The sequence below is a fragment of the Lipomyces tetrasporus genome (assembly GCF_029532465.1).
Source record: "Lipomyces tetrasporus strain NRRL Y-64009 chromosome Unknown POJ06scaffold_1, whole genome shotgun sequence".
NCBI lineage: Eukaryota > Fungi > Ascomycota > Lipomycetes > Lipomycetales > Lipomycetaceae > Lipomyces > Lipomyces tetrasporus.
In genome coordinates, this window is record NW_026611596.1 from 742417 (window position 1) to 756702 (window position 14286).

A 14286-nucleotide genomic window follows, 5' to 3' on the forward strand; every position below is an offset into this window, starting at 1 on the left:
TCAATTAAGATATCAACCATAAGTGCGGACTGGTGTATTGCATTATGTGAGCACTTTGAAAACGACTCGCAGGAGGCCACATTGGCTGTTGAGCGCGCCGAAACTACATCATTCTACATTCCTGGCACTTACTAAGGTCAGTCGGTTCCTAGTCAGCCGTCGATTGTGTAGCGTACATGCATAGTGCTGAAACAGGGCATGCACGACTTAGCCGCAGTATTTCAGCCGCGAGGGGCCAAAGACGGGACGAACGCCAAATTGAGAATGCTGTGGCTGGCATTTCCGGAATCCACATTCTGTTGAACCAAACGAAAACAACAATAGTTTGCCGATCAAGAGAGCATATAAGGACCCCACACCTTGAACCAGGAAGCTAATTAACCTTCACGACCCATTTCCAAGATGAAGTACATTGCTACTTTGTTAAGTTTACTGGCGGCGCCAGCGTACGCTGCTGTCGTGCGCGAGTACGATTTGAATCTTACGGCTTCATACCAGGCCCCAAACGGCTTCTACCGCGAGGTGTTCCTTGTCAATGGCCAACAGCCGGGACCTCTAATTGAAGCCGATGAGGGTGACACGATCATTACAAATGTACACAACAATTTGCAGGTACCTATCACTATTCACTTCCACGGTATCCATCAGGTTGGCACTCCGTGGATGGATGGTTTCCCAGGAGTTACGCAAAGGCCCATTTTTCCTGGCGAGTCGTTCCTCTACAATTTCACGACAGTGGGTCAGTATGGCTCTTACTGGTATCATGCTCACGTGAGATCATACTACCAAGACGGTATGAGAGGACCGGTGTACATTAGGCCTGCAGCCGATAGACCACGACCCTATGATGTGGTGACTGGTGGCAACCGGAACTGCCACTGCAATCATTCAAGCGCTGGAACGCAATCCTACACCCCTTTATGTCATGGATTGGACAAAGCTCACGTCCGATGCACTCTACTACAGGGATGTCACCTATGGGCTCGATCCGGCGTGCGTCCTCGGATTCCTGGTCAATGGCAATGGCCGCGTGACGTGCCCTTCGAACGAGTTGATTACTACAGCAGGTGCTGGTAGACTCGCGACTTTCGAGGCCCTCTTTGGCGCGCAGTCTTCGTTTGATTCACTTGGATGCTTAGATCTTAGTGCTATAAACGGCTTCTCGGGTATCAATAATGTGGCACTCGAATCACCGGGATTTTCTACACCTTGTCAGTCTTCAACCACCGACAGAGAAATATTTTACGTAAATGGATCCGAATGGATGATGCTTAACGTTATCAACATGGGAGGCGGGTTCGGAACATATTTATCTATCGATGGACATGACATGTGGGTATTGCAAGTCGAAGGCATATTTATACAACCCCAGAAAGTAAAGCAGTTACATGTAGGGCTCGGTAGTCGTTACATAATTGCAGTACAGACGGTGAAGAACAATGGCGATTTCTCTATTCGCTTTGCATCCTCGGAGCTCCCTCAGGTTACCGAGCAAATTGCTTGGTTGTCATACAACCAACCTACAGCAACACAGCCACTGGATTATCCGGTCCCGTCTGACATTTACCAGGATATAGGAGGGAATCTCTATGATCCCGAGAACATGAAAAGTTTCAATGAGTCGGCAGCTGCACCATACGACGATGACATCAAGCCACCCCAAGGGCCAGCCCAGCATACTATTCACTTCACTCTCAATCGCACTTCCATAGTTGGGTTTAGCGTGATGGACAGCGGTGCTGAGATGCCATCTGATATGGAGCTTATGACTCCATTGCTATGGGCAGATGACTTGAACCAGCCAACTACCGTGGACGTTGGTATTAAATTGGGTGACGTGGTCGACCTGATCATTTACAATATGCCTCAAGCACCTCATCCTATTCATCTTCACGGGCATAGTTTCTGGGTGGTTAGCGAGAGCAATCTTGGGTTTTTTGGATATTCCAGTGTTGAGGTAGCTATTGCAAATGGCTCATCCACATTGAATCTCAACAATCCACCTTATCGTGACGGGTACACGGTCGCACCATCAGGACATGCCGTGTTCAGGTATGTTGCGGATAACCCGGGCGCTTGGATGCTCCATTGTCATATTAATATGCATCTCATGGTTGGCATGGGCGCCGTGATCCTTGAAGATCGCGAGGCCATCAGACCAAGTATACCGTCAAGTGTCATTAATTTTTGAGCTGGTCTTATTCATGTCTTATTCAAATGCAATACCACATTGTTACGAAGGCTTGGATGTTGAAAACAGGACAAGTTTATGTAGACTATATATGACTAAGTTAACAGAACAAAATCCGATTTCTAAGGACTACGTTTAACGCCGGAGGCACAGCGTCTCGTTATAGACTACCTTCGGACTGCGTATATGTTAATATAATCACTCTAGCCTCATCATTTAGATGCAAATAGTGATCGTTATGCTAGCTTGAACGCTGTATTGGTCTGTCTACGTCATAGTCGACGTTAGCGAGGGTGAGCTAATGTCACAAGGTAAGGCAGGGACAAGGAAGGCTCGGTGGCCGCGTCAAGACAAAGGAAGTTGGTATTTATAAATAACTACACTGGAAGACAAGATATTCTCTTTAACCTGACGGCGAGGACAGGCCTCTCATTTTAAAACCGTCAAGCCGCTACTTCTCGTATACTAGTAGCTCCAATAAAACCGAGACAAGATAAACAAAAGCAAAACATGATGAACAATCAAGCTCGTCGCCACGCCGTCGCGCGGACTCAGTAGCGTTTGAAGGAATTTGGATTTGGAACTACTTTCGAGATTATTGCCCAGTTGTTGGCTGTTCTATTGCATTATATGAATCTTTCGCGTTTGATCCGTTTTGGTTTCATCGATTCTATGAATATTTCGCGCTTGCTGTCGAGTCCTAAGGCATACCTGTAAACGTTCTGTACCTCTTAATGTCGGAGTATGCTACATATAAGGTGAGTTTGTTAAATAAGCCTGTTTATTCTCTCTGTCACTGTTGACTGAGTTACAGGACATGCTACATTAAGACCAGTTTGTTAAATATGCCTAGACCTAGAACGAGGGGCTAGCATAGTAATGAGCCGCACGGTATGGGTGGACGTCCTGCCTTGACACGTGCTGATTTATGATTTGTTCATGATAAACCCGAAATTGGCCCTAACGCCTCTTAAGCGGTACCCATCGTCAGCTAATGCATGCATTCAATTCTCTGGTACCGGGCAAATCCTACCAACCCGTTCTCTGAATTTAGTTTACTCGTGTGTGCGCACTGTGGGAAATCACTGCAATTTATGTATTATTCTGTCAGTGAACTTAACAAAGCAGTAATGCGCTTCGTCATGGGACGGTTAATGAAGGTTGAGAAGTCCGATATGAGGTCCTTTATGTCGATCGGAGGCTGACATTCCATCAGCAATCGCCCCTGACCGAGCACCTCCTATCTGGACTAGTCCCAATACGACTGAACCTAAATCGGTAGCACGCCTCGCTTAAAGAACACCCCTGAACCCTGATGATGGTCAGCCGCAACTGCAATGGGTTAGGGTCAACATGCTCTGAGAAACTGCGTTCTGCTCATTGCGTGTTATGCCTTCTCGGCTTAGGCGCCTATAAGCCGGTTCTTTCGAGTATGACGGCGACAGGAAACTTCCATGCGTGCAAGAATCCCTCCTCCGATGCCTCCAGCTGCAAAACCGTGTTTGCCTTGTTGCCTTACCTATTAGTGAGGGACAAACCGAACGCTGATCCAAGCAACTACGTCGACTATCTATCGACCGCATTAACACAGATTCTCCTCGCTGTTCCTCCAATAGATTACAAGGCGTAGCAAGCTGTCAATGGCATCGACTTCATCATCAACGCCTGCGTACATCGCCATGCATTCTCCGATAACTCACCCGCTCACAAATTCCTTCACAACTTCGCCACACCGACAAATCCTCATCGGTAACCTCCCAAATACTCCACGCCGACAAATTTTCATTCGAATCCACACTAGCTAGACTGGAGTCCTATTCTGCTGAATCTTTTCAAGCCGAACATCCTGACCGTGGCTGCAATATAACTTCGTTTCAGAATTATTGGATATCGCCGGGAACAGATGGGATGCGTGGTATACGACTGCAACCGCTGCGTAATATTAATCGTCAAGCATTAGTATGCATTAGTATAAGGCACGCACAGCGGGACAGGTTTTCCAGTCGCAGACTCGCACTGCTACCGATCTGTAAGGCTTCGCTTCGTCTCCTTGTTACTGCGGCTGGCGCAACTCGCGCGCTTACAAGGCATTCCCAAACAGCTGGGTATTAGGTGTGGGCGATTCCCACACTTTGTATAAGAGCTCCTTAGAGAATAGTCTCTGAATATGTTAAGCCTGCGCTCCATCGTCGCCAGTCCCTTAGTGATAGATTCCCAGTAGTGCTGGTCGTTTGATATATCCGAAGTAGTACTATGATATTCTTCAAATCTTTGGCTTTCTTACTCCTGCTATCGACCTCAACCGCACTTAATCCGCATCATTTTCAAGGAAGCGAAGAATGGTCCGGCTGGGGTGGAAACATCTTCAATAATCGCTGGGCAAGTGAAGACGCAGAAGTATCCTCTTCGAATATCCACTCTCTGGTCGAACATTGCCGGTACACCTACGAACACGGAGTCAGCGCAACTCCTGTGATTTCCCGACCCTTCGTCTACTACCCCACCTGGAGCGGCTTATTCGTCGCACTCAACTACGTAACGTGTGCGGTGCAGTGGCAGATCAATGTCACAGACATCGTCTGGGGATTCGCTCCTCTCAGCGAGGTCCAGGCAAATGTGACTTCTGCTGTCTCACGTACCAGTCCGCAGCTAGACGGTGATGTGCTCTTCTTTGGGACACATGCTCATGCCCTGCTTGTTGCGGTGAATCGACATTCCGGAACAATGCTAGGCGTAGTCCAGATCAACACCCATCCTCTAGCAATTGTGACGATGAGTCCGACAGTCTACGAAGGCAAGGTGTTCGCAGGATCGTCAAGCATGGAAGAGTCGGCAGCGAGTGTTATACCCGGATACCAATGCTGCTCCTTCGTTGGGAACTTGGTCGCGATGAAATTTAACCGTCTTGGGGGGCATTTCGACGTTCAATGGAACATTAGTACACTGCCCGAACCGCGCGGCGTTGGAGGTTGGTCTGGTGGAGCCATTTGGGGAAGCCAGCCCTCAATTGATCCAGAACGCGGCCAGGTCTTCATCGCAACTGGCAATGTCTACGCTGCACCGGCAGCAGTCCAGGTATGCCAAAATTCGACAAAAAACGAGAGTGCCTGTCTTCCAGCAAATGCGTGGCAGGAATCTGTGCTGGCGATCGACATTGATAGCGGAAACCCAAATTGGGTGCATCAACTAACGCCCCTTGATGCCTGGACGCTAGCTTGCGGTATTCCCGGCGTTATTCCTCAAGATCAAGCTCTGTGCCCAGGAAAGCCTGGACCAGATGCGGATTTCGGCATGGCGCCAGCTTTCGTTCCACGAAGCGCAGCGAAAACGGCGTCGGGCCAGGATGTCGTAGTCGTCGGCCAGAAGAACGGCAACCTCTACTCTCTGGCTGCAGATTCGGGAACACTACTATGGTCGGTGGTTACGGGACCTGGTAGCGCCGGCGGAGGATTGAGCTGGGGCATTGCAGTTGACGATAGCCAAGTATACTTCACTGCTATCAACTCATTGCAAGCTACGTGGCAGTTGCAGCCTTCGAATGTCACGGTCCACAATAGCGCATATGGAGCTGCGAAGTTAGCCGACGGAAGCCTACTTTGGGAGACCCAAACACCGCAGGATTCATTGGCTCTCTCGCCGCCGAGCGTAGTAAATGACATTATTGTTGTTGGTAGGAATGCACCCGTTGGCCAATTTGGCGCTCCTACAGGCATATATGGCGGACTTGTTGTGCTTGCAAAGACGACGGGTAAGGTGATTGCTGAATTCGATCTGGATAATGATTTCTATGGTGGCGTTGCGATCCAGAATCAGTATATCTTGTTTGGCACAGGATATAATGGGCACAATGGAACCGGATCATTTTATGTAATGAGTGTGAGGAAAAAAAATTAGAGAATACTAATACATAAATTAGCATGACAAGAAGCATATATAATGGGAATAATTAAGGATGAAGTTGAAACATTAGTGAGCAATTTAGTTCCTAAACCCCTCTATTCTTTGACGATACCGTATATTTCTTCGGGTGCAACCCCACAGTTAAACCCGGCAGGACAATCTCCGCATTCTGCGCTCTACAAAGTTTCCAACCGCGCCGATGGGTGGCAGAATCGGGAAGTGATCGTCGACCGACGGCGAAATATAGTGGCAAAACTCGTCGGCCCGAATGCCCGATTGCTGACGCCCTGTCGGCGTATTTGACCATTCTAAATCCCCGACACTTGAAACTGACTGACAGCAATGGATTTCTCCGAAACACGTTGACTGAGTCCAATGCCATCGGGAAGCACGCCTCGCCGTCCTTTCCTCGAACAGGGCCTGTGATCGTTGCCGGCGGAGGAAGCACAAAGTAAATGTCGGGGAATTCCAGAATCGCTAACTGCCTCGGATATAACGAGTCAATAACTTATGAGATACAATGCAATAATATCACGCTTAACAGATATATACGTTCATTATGAATTACCTGAGTAATTTACAACAGGTTATGAGCCCGGAGAGCAAATCATCTCCGGCGCCGTCTCCAATCACTGGAGAAATTCTCGAACGTGTGAGGGAACATTTCCTTCCGATCAAGAAGAGTTGAAACTGCGTCGATCGTTCAGCCGCAATTTCGGATGCCAGGTTCTAAGGCCAGGATTATCATTTATGACCCGACATCCATGAACTGGTCACCATTGAAGGACATGTCGATGGAGAAATCATTTCCAAGATCAAACGCGCCTGTACAAATTTAGCTGACGTAATCGGAACCTCCGAGGCATCCCGAGGCATCCCGAAGCAGCGACGAGCAAGAGAACCACTCGAAGAGAAGGAGCGCCTGATCTCTTATTTGAAGATCACAAGCAAAGCATTTACCCTTTCAACAACTTGGTTGTTGCACGAAAGACTCTAGGATCCGCAAAAGGCATGATACGATATGCGCCAGGATCTTTCGAGAGACAAGGCGCACAATGTTTATGTGCTTGCTGAGATTGGATATTTTTTTTTTATTCTTGATGCCAGTCCGAGAGCGATATGGCAAGAGGAACCATTGACCCATTTTGCGTGGAGCCAGACTTGCAAATGCCGACGGGACAGTCTGGGACAGGGGGTCCATCTTGAGATCCGCGGCCCCTTCAGCTAGCCAGATCAATACTTAACGTCCCCGAGAAAGGAGCATATTACTGCAAGAAACAAAGGCCACAACAATCTGAGACGTCGCCTGCAGAACCGAATACTAGTTTACTTAAAAGGAGATTTCGCCAGACCGGAGCATTTCAGCATCACCAGAGGATTATATAATCCAAATTATGTTTGACCAGAAAGAATACCGGCAGGGCCCTCGGATTCAAAAAGATGAAGGTTTTCGTGCGTGAGGGCGAGAGTGATGACTCTTCAGACCCACGCGCCGATTCTATGGCAGATACTGGATTCGGCAGGCTCCCAGTGTATCTGGGAACGGCAGTGGGACCAGTTGACTCCAGAGGTATCGGACATATGACGCTCAGTTTCAGGGGAAGCCTTGAGCTCAGAGATGTGTATCTTGCCTGTTGCATTGTCATGAATGTGATAGACAGTGACACACGACTGAGGGACTGTTACTTGGCGGGGACGCATCCGCATGTGTTGTCTCCATAGAGTAGACACCTTTCTGGAAGTAGTCAAGCTGCCAGGAACGATCAGATGGCTCTCTGTTATAAATTGAGCAAGAGACCTTCATATATGATCTGGTAGAGAGCGTCCATCGCTCATACTCGATCACAGGAACCGCTGGGTCGATGTGAGGACGTGGGTGATTCTCCGGAGTTAAGTGGTGCGCAACGGGCGGCGACCACGTCTGAACTCCAAGGGGTGAAGCTATGACAAACGATTAAGGTGCTGCTGGGAGTTTGTCAAATACTAGATGAGTTATGGTACGCTCATCTGGGGATATTTAGTTCGAGGAGATCAAGAAATCAACCTCAAGAAAACCAGACACTCCGCTCCGGTCACTGTTAAGTATGGGCTTGCAGGCAACGCCGCGGTTCCAGCTTCAACATGACGGCAAAGCAGAACACTGAAGAGAAGTTCTAGTGGCATATATTTACTCCCTACTTTAAAGACGTCTCGGCATTGAAATACTGTGAATGCGCTTCAAATTCAGAGGGGCAGTATGGTTCTAGGTACGTGACCACGTTAACCGACAAGTATTCACACGGTCCAGGGGTACACACAATCAGATGCACGTCCAAAACCCTCCAAGGAGAGAAGCTTCTTGGAGGCCTAGATTGAGGGTTACTTGCCCGAGATCCAATATCTTTATGAAGACAGCGTGAAGTTCGTCACGATGGATCCGTTGTCGAGTCCCAGGGTTGTCAGCAACTTGAGACATCGAACTCATGCCAAAGACAGCAGAATGCTATACGAATCAGCACTATCACACTAAACGTGGAGTCTACTTGGACCGATAACTAAGGAGAATACATAACTGTCGGCGCATACCTCGAATCGAAAGATATTGAGTTTGATACACCCGCACCATACGGCAAAGGACAGTGAGGCCAGTATGGACGTGCAAATGGATACGTCGCCATGGGCAACGGAACCGAGAGTTGATTCGCTGCGGGAAAAGATGACTGTGATTGAGGATGCCGGTTTCACACGGGACTACTACGGCCCAAAGTGACGAAGCGGCGCCAATGCGATTAGCGTGGAGCTTATGAACGGAGAAGTGTTGGATGAGGTTATCGTGAAATTCCCTGTAGGCCATCCAAGAGACGACACGGCCTACCAGGTGTTGAAGAAGTTCCATGCCAACATGGGCCTCTTATTCCAGGTTGAGGAGGTAGAAAAGATCATTCAAGCATTGAAAATGATGACATGCCGGTTCATGAGTTTGTCCATTTGTTTACTAGGTAGTTGTCATGATACTATAAAATAGTCGAACCCAGCTAGACGAAGTTTAGCATCTTAGCGAGCAAACAATTGAATGCGTCTCTCTCTCTCTCTCTAGTATTTCCCTAAAAGGCGCGTGTAGCTCAGACTCGCTCCACAAGGAAGAAGATCCGCTCTCCTCCTTCCCGGCAAAAAATCGGTTCCGCTTCTCCCAATCCTGGTCTTGTGACGCGCGAGATTGCCTCTCCCTCATTTCGTCCAGATCATAATCGGCCCACACGAGCTTCTCTCCGACACGCTTCCACATGTAAATCATGGTTTCGCGATTATGGCGGTAGATAACCTTGTGGACGGAGGGATCTACCAGCGGCGAGGGACCACGAACCCCCAGCATTCAGCGTGCCCGTCTGCGCGCCGATGACGAACGAACCAGGCTCCGGACGTGGTAGCTTCAGGATTTGCGCGCAGAAAACCTCTGACTTGGCCAGATTAAATAGATGCAAGAACATGACGATGTTGACCACGGACCAGGTGCCGGCTGTCTTGGCAAGCGGCGAAGTCTCTGGGTCCGTGTCAAAGATATCGCCTACAATAAAGTGCTCCAGCGTGAAGCGGTCGGCATCCTTGACGAGCGCATGGCCCGCACTTTCAAACGCTGGCAATATATCGGATCCATACAGCCTGGAGATGGAGACTCCGTCGTAGTGTAAAGCGCACACATCCTGACCAAGACAAGTGCCCAAGTCAAGAAATGTCGGAGGCGGTTTGCTGTCGTCGGTGGATTCGGGTGACGATTTGAGGAATGAGACAAGCCTCGCGTAATGGGCATGTCTGCGAAGGCCAAAGCTGAAGAACCAGAACTCACCGATGCATGGCCATGGACAGATATCCCATGCCAGATCACGATGGACGCAGCTCAGTCTGTCAGTTATGGTTAACGCAAATAGACCAGGGCAAGAAGACTCTCACTATTTGAAGGAAATGCGAATCTATATCGTCCGGTGGGATGCCACTGTATTCCTTAAACAGCTGACGGGTGTGCGGGGTGAGTTTATCTTCAGCGAACTCCGTGTACCAGGGGAGTTTCCTGGAGCGCACCGGGTGGTCTTTGGGAAGCTTTCTCGGGTCGCCACTCATGATGATGATAGATAGCAAGTCAGCGGGGGAGTAGATAAAGAAGGGACAGGGTGAGCAGGGAAGATTCGATGCATATACAGATATGCACCCGGACGCTGAGGGATCAACATGTGTTATGTGGGCTGTAAGAGTGGGTTTATTCCCCGAGACTAACGCCAAGAAGTTTAGCGTCATCGAGCCCTACTTCTAACTTCTCACACCCCGCGGTACTCGCTGCCGGTGTTATAGTGTTATTTTTCTCAAAATTATAAATGGCCCTGGGTTTCAGTCCTAAATACTCGGCTAGAGAAACATTCAATAGGACTTTCCACGTTTTAGTCTTCTGGGCTTGGTCAAGGCGATTCTCAACGGCAAACCGACCCTGCTTGGCACAAACTGGCCGAGCTCAAGCCCTGCCATAGGGTAGGACGTGGGCAAGGGTGCATCACGTTTGGCGGCATTACTGTCAGCTGATAGCACACATCACCCGTTCCTCACAGTGGTCACCCTTCTAAGCATCAGCAACAATTTTGGGGCAAGATAATCAAAACGAGGATATAAAAAGTCCTTTTCAAGTGCTCTTTTTTTGAAGTAATTTTCATTGTCTGTTCATGAGCTTATGGTTGGCTGAGCGTATGAATTATCAGTGTGGGTGATGGCTATGCTTGTCAAGGAAATCAGCTTCATCTCAAAGACCTGCCCACAACTGGATGTGGATTGTAGGGCGTCGCAGAGATTTTCTGTGCACCTAAATGGTTTTCGTTTTTGCGCCTTAATTCGTGGGCCTCTCTACGTTTTCTTCAACTTCCCTATTGCTAATTTCTTATTTTATCCCTGATTTTTAATTACATTTTTAATTCTGCTATTTTTATGACCATAAAGAAACTCATTGCCGGGCTGTCCACACCTTAGACAGACATGGCACGTTCTACCATCGGATGGTGCAGCACGCGGCCCTGCAGCACTGGGCAGGGTAAAGCGGCGCTTAACTATGGGCCGGCACGTTCCGGACCTACCCCTGCATGGCCCACGCAGCGCACGCGATATGTGTTATCTCAGCCACAGTCCCGTACTCATGGCTCAGTGTTCAGCGGAAAATACCGCATATTACTACTATCTGCGAAGAACGTAACTGCGCCAGTGCTTAACGGATAGCTCGTTTGAATTGGCAACTATCTCCGATGTGAGGTGTAATAAGTGGAGTCTAACGCCGCGGCACAGATACAGGGTTTACAATTACACGTGAAGTCTTCCCCTAGACGAAAGTGGCCAGCCGAGCCCAACTCCTTTCAAGCGATAAAAGATCGCGCTTGCCGTCCTGAGAATTTATCTTTTCAGACTTCTTCCACTTCGTGCCCCCTAGACTCAACAAGTCAGTAGAAAGACCATCCGCCATGTCTGAGGCTGCTGTCACAAAAGAGGCGACCACCGGCGCGCATGCGGTCGAGGAACCCGTCAGCATGACCCGTCCCAATGGATGGATGTACAAAGCCCCAAAGATCGGTCAGGTCACTCTCCCTTGGTATGCCTCGCCCAAGGTGCAGCTGGGCATGGTGGCCTTTGTCTGTTTCCTCTGCCCGGGTATGTTCAACGCGCTCGGTGGAATGGGAGGTGGAGGAAAGACCGACGCAACCCTGGCCGATCAAATGGTAAGTGCGACTGCGACTGCGAGTGCAAGATGAGAAAGGTGCGACCGACAGGTGGGCTGACCCAACGTGCGAGTAGAACACAGCTCTGTACAGCACCTTCGCCGTCGTTGGTTTCTTCGCAGGAACCTTTGTCAACCGTCTCGGCGTCAGACTCACCATCGCCTTTGGAGGTATTGGATATTGTATCTATGCCATCAGTCTGCTGGTGTCCGTTCACAAGAACGTGGCCGGCTTCAACATTTTCGCTGGCGTCCTGCTAGGTGTGTGTGCGGGTCTGCTCTGGACTGCTCAGGGAACGATCATGTTGTCGTATCCCTTGGAACATGAGAAGGGTCGTTACTTCGCCTGGTTCTGGGCTATCTTCAATGTCGGTGCTTGCGTGGGAAGTATGGTATGTATCATCTCGGAATCGAACCATGTTTCATAACATCGCAGCCGATGCTGACCCCTTCAAGGTCTTCCTTGGCCAGAATATCAACGTGACTGAGAATGTAACGGCCTCCGACGGTGCTTACATTGGCCTGATAGTGCTGATGTTCTGCGGTGCCGTGTTGGCCGTCTTCCTGGTCGATGCTCACAAGATCATTCGCTCGGATGGATCCAAGGTCATCCTGATGAAGAACCCCAGCTGGAAGTCCGAGTTCGTCGGCCTCTGGGCCGCCATCCGCAGCGAGCCATTCGTCATTCTGCTTTTCCCGATGTTCTGGTCTTCCAACTGGTTCTACACCTACCAGGAGAACTCGATCAACGGTGCCCACTTTGACACCCGGACCAAGGCGCTCAACGACTTCCTCTACTGGTTTGCCCAGATTGTGGCTGCGAGCATCCTTGGACCCATTCTCGACTTGAAGTATTTCCGTCGCAGTGTCCGTGGCAAGGCGGCTTTGATCGGTCTTTTCAGCCTCACCATGGTCATCTATGGTGGTGGTTATGCGTTCCAGAAGCAGTACACCCGCGGGTCCCCAGATAACAACGAGGACTGGACCACCTCCGGCTACGCGGGACCGATGTTCCTGTATTTCTTCTACGGTCTCTTCGACGCTTGCTGGCAAGGAACCGTCTACTGGTATGCATCTTTCTTTCACACCACGGGATAAAATCGTGCTGACAATCCCTGTAGGTTCTTGGGAGCGCTCAGCAACTCGGGTCGCCGGACCGCCAACTTCGTCGGTTTCTACAAGGGTATCCAGTCTGCTGGTGCCGTCGTGATGTGGGCCTGGGACTCGACTTCGCCCGAGTTCATGACGGAATTTGCCAGCAACTGGGGTCTCCTATGTGGCTCCCTTGTCGTCGCCGCGCCCGTTGTTTGGCTGAAGATCAAGGACCATGTCGACATCTTGGAGGATCTGATGGACGTCGACGAGACTATCGAGGATGTTCTGCCTGCCGGTGATGCCGAGAAGCGTGCCTTCGGCGAGGAGGCGATCTAATTTGTCAACGGTGCTGCCTCTAGAATACCACTAATTGCTCTCCCAGGCTCGACATTGGCTGCTCAGCCTCGAGTGACAATATACCCCGGGCTTGGTCTGATTGTGAACACGCGTGTCAGGGATGTTTGTCCTAGATTTTATAATCGCGATTCATACTGTAATTATCGGTGCACGTTTTACCTTTTGACAAAGTATGATGAGGCAAAGGATACATATGAACTGGCTGGAGTAAATGTTTCCAATACATAATATTCTAGCGCAGATTCATCATTGGGACCTATTTCCAGACCTGTTTACTGAAATTTGTAGTGTTGTACAGGGCCTGATTGGTATGACGTCTTTCCAGCTACTTGCTCATACTTTGTAGAACTATAGCCAAGACGTATGCATAGATCGTTTATCACCGAACAAAATTCACCTGTCGGTATCACTGTAACGAACAGATGTACCAGGCACTCGGATATAAAGATTCGTCTGCCCAACTAAGACAAGCACCAATCTTTTGTCATACACTCTTCCGGACTGAATCTGCCTTGGATAATCTATATCAATTTCTGAAATTCAGGGAATAATTTACAGGGTGGCCATGCACAGACTGTACACTAGGCTACCGCTAGCATTAATATTATTAGAAGTGTTTTGCAGAGAGTCGTAATTAGACTTTCCTCTTCTGAATACGGGCTGGACTAGGACGGGACTAGGACTAGACTGGACTGGACTAACGTATGCAGACAAGAACGTATATTCGACAATACAAGGCATAACTCAAGCTCCCAACCATAAACCCTGTGGCTATATGGCTCGTTGGCCGGTGGCTCATGCTGACCACCCTGTGTAGAAATATATGTATCCACAGCTTATTTAGTGTGCACTCTCCGACCTCAACGTAACTCATTCTAGAGCCGGGGCTTTATTCTCTACTATAACTAAAAAAAGGAGACAATGACGCTTTGTGTTACCTGTGGAGAATTCTTTGAGCGCAAGGCTGCGTTGATCAAGCACAGGGAATATTAATACCCTCATGCAACAACATTCAAGTGTG

General features: G+C 49.2%; 4 protein-coding genes across 4 annotated transcripts; 3 read left to right on the plus strand and 1 right to left on the minus strand.

Moving 5' to 3' along the window:
• Nucleotides 1–402: 402 nt before the first annotated feature.
• Nucleotides 403–2191, plus strand: POJ06DRAFT_284564 (multicopper oxidase-domain-containing protein; the record flags this gene model as incomplete). The annotated part of the gene is made up of 2 exons (XM_056190168.1): nucleotides 403–793; nucleotides 894–2191. The coding sequence occupies 2 exons, from the start codon at nucleotides 403–405 to the stop codon at nucleotides 2189–2191; spliced, it is 1689 nt and encodes a 562-aa protein (XP_056047104.1).
• Nucleotides 2192–4444: 2253 nt separating this feature from the next.
• POJ06DRAFT_293510 (Quino protein alcohol dehydrogenase-like protein) lies at nucleotides 4445–6119 on the plus strand (the record flags this gene model as incomplete). The annotated part of the gene is made up of 1 exon (XM_056190432.1): nucleotides 4445–6119. The coding sequence occupies one exon, from the start codon at nucleotides 4445–4447 to the stop codon at nucleotides 6083–6085; it is 1641 nt and encodes a 546-aa protein (XP_056047105.1). The 3' UTR covers nucleotides 6086–6119.
• A 2946-nt stretch (nucleotides 6120–9065) lies between these two features.
• POJ06DRAFT_293511 (uncharacterized protein) lies at nucleotides 9066–10267 on the minus strand (the record flags this gene model as incomplete). The annotated part of the gene is made up of 4 exons (XM_056190433.1): nucleotides 10019–10267; nucleotides 9435–9909; nucleotides 9208–9409; nucleotides 9066–9105 (listed from the first exon to the last, which is right to left on the minus strand). Exons 1-4 carry the CDS (start codon nucleotides 10184–10186, stop codon nucleotides 9066–9068), a joined length of 885 nt encoding a protein of 294 aa, XP_056047106.1. The 5' UTR covers nucleotides 10187–10267.
• A 1358-nt stretch (nucleotides 10268–11625) lies between these two features.
• Nucleotides 11626–13244, plus strand: POJ06DRAFT_217176 (major facilitator superfamily domain-containing protein; the record flags this gene model as incomplete). The annotated part of the gene is made up of 4 exons (XM_056185551.1): nucleotides 11626–11814; nucleotides 11891–12205; nucleotides 12270–12880; nucleotides 12935–13244. 4 exons carry the CDS (start codon nucleotides 11626–11628, stop codon nucleotides 13242–13244), a joined length of 1425 nt encoding a protein of 474 aa, XP_056047107.1.
• Nucleotides 13245–14286: the final 1042 nt, after the last annotated feature.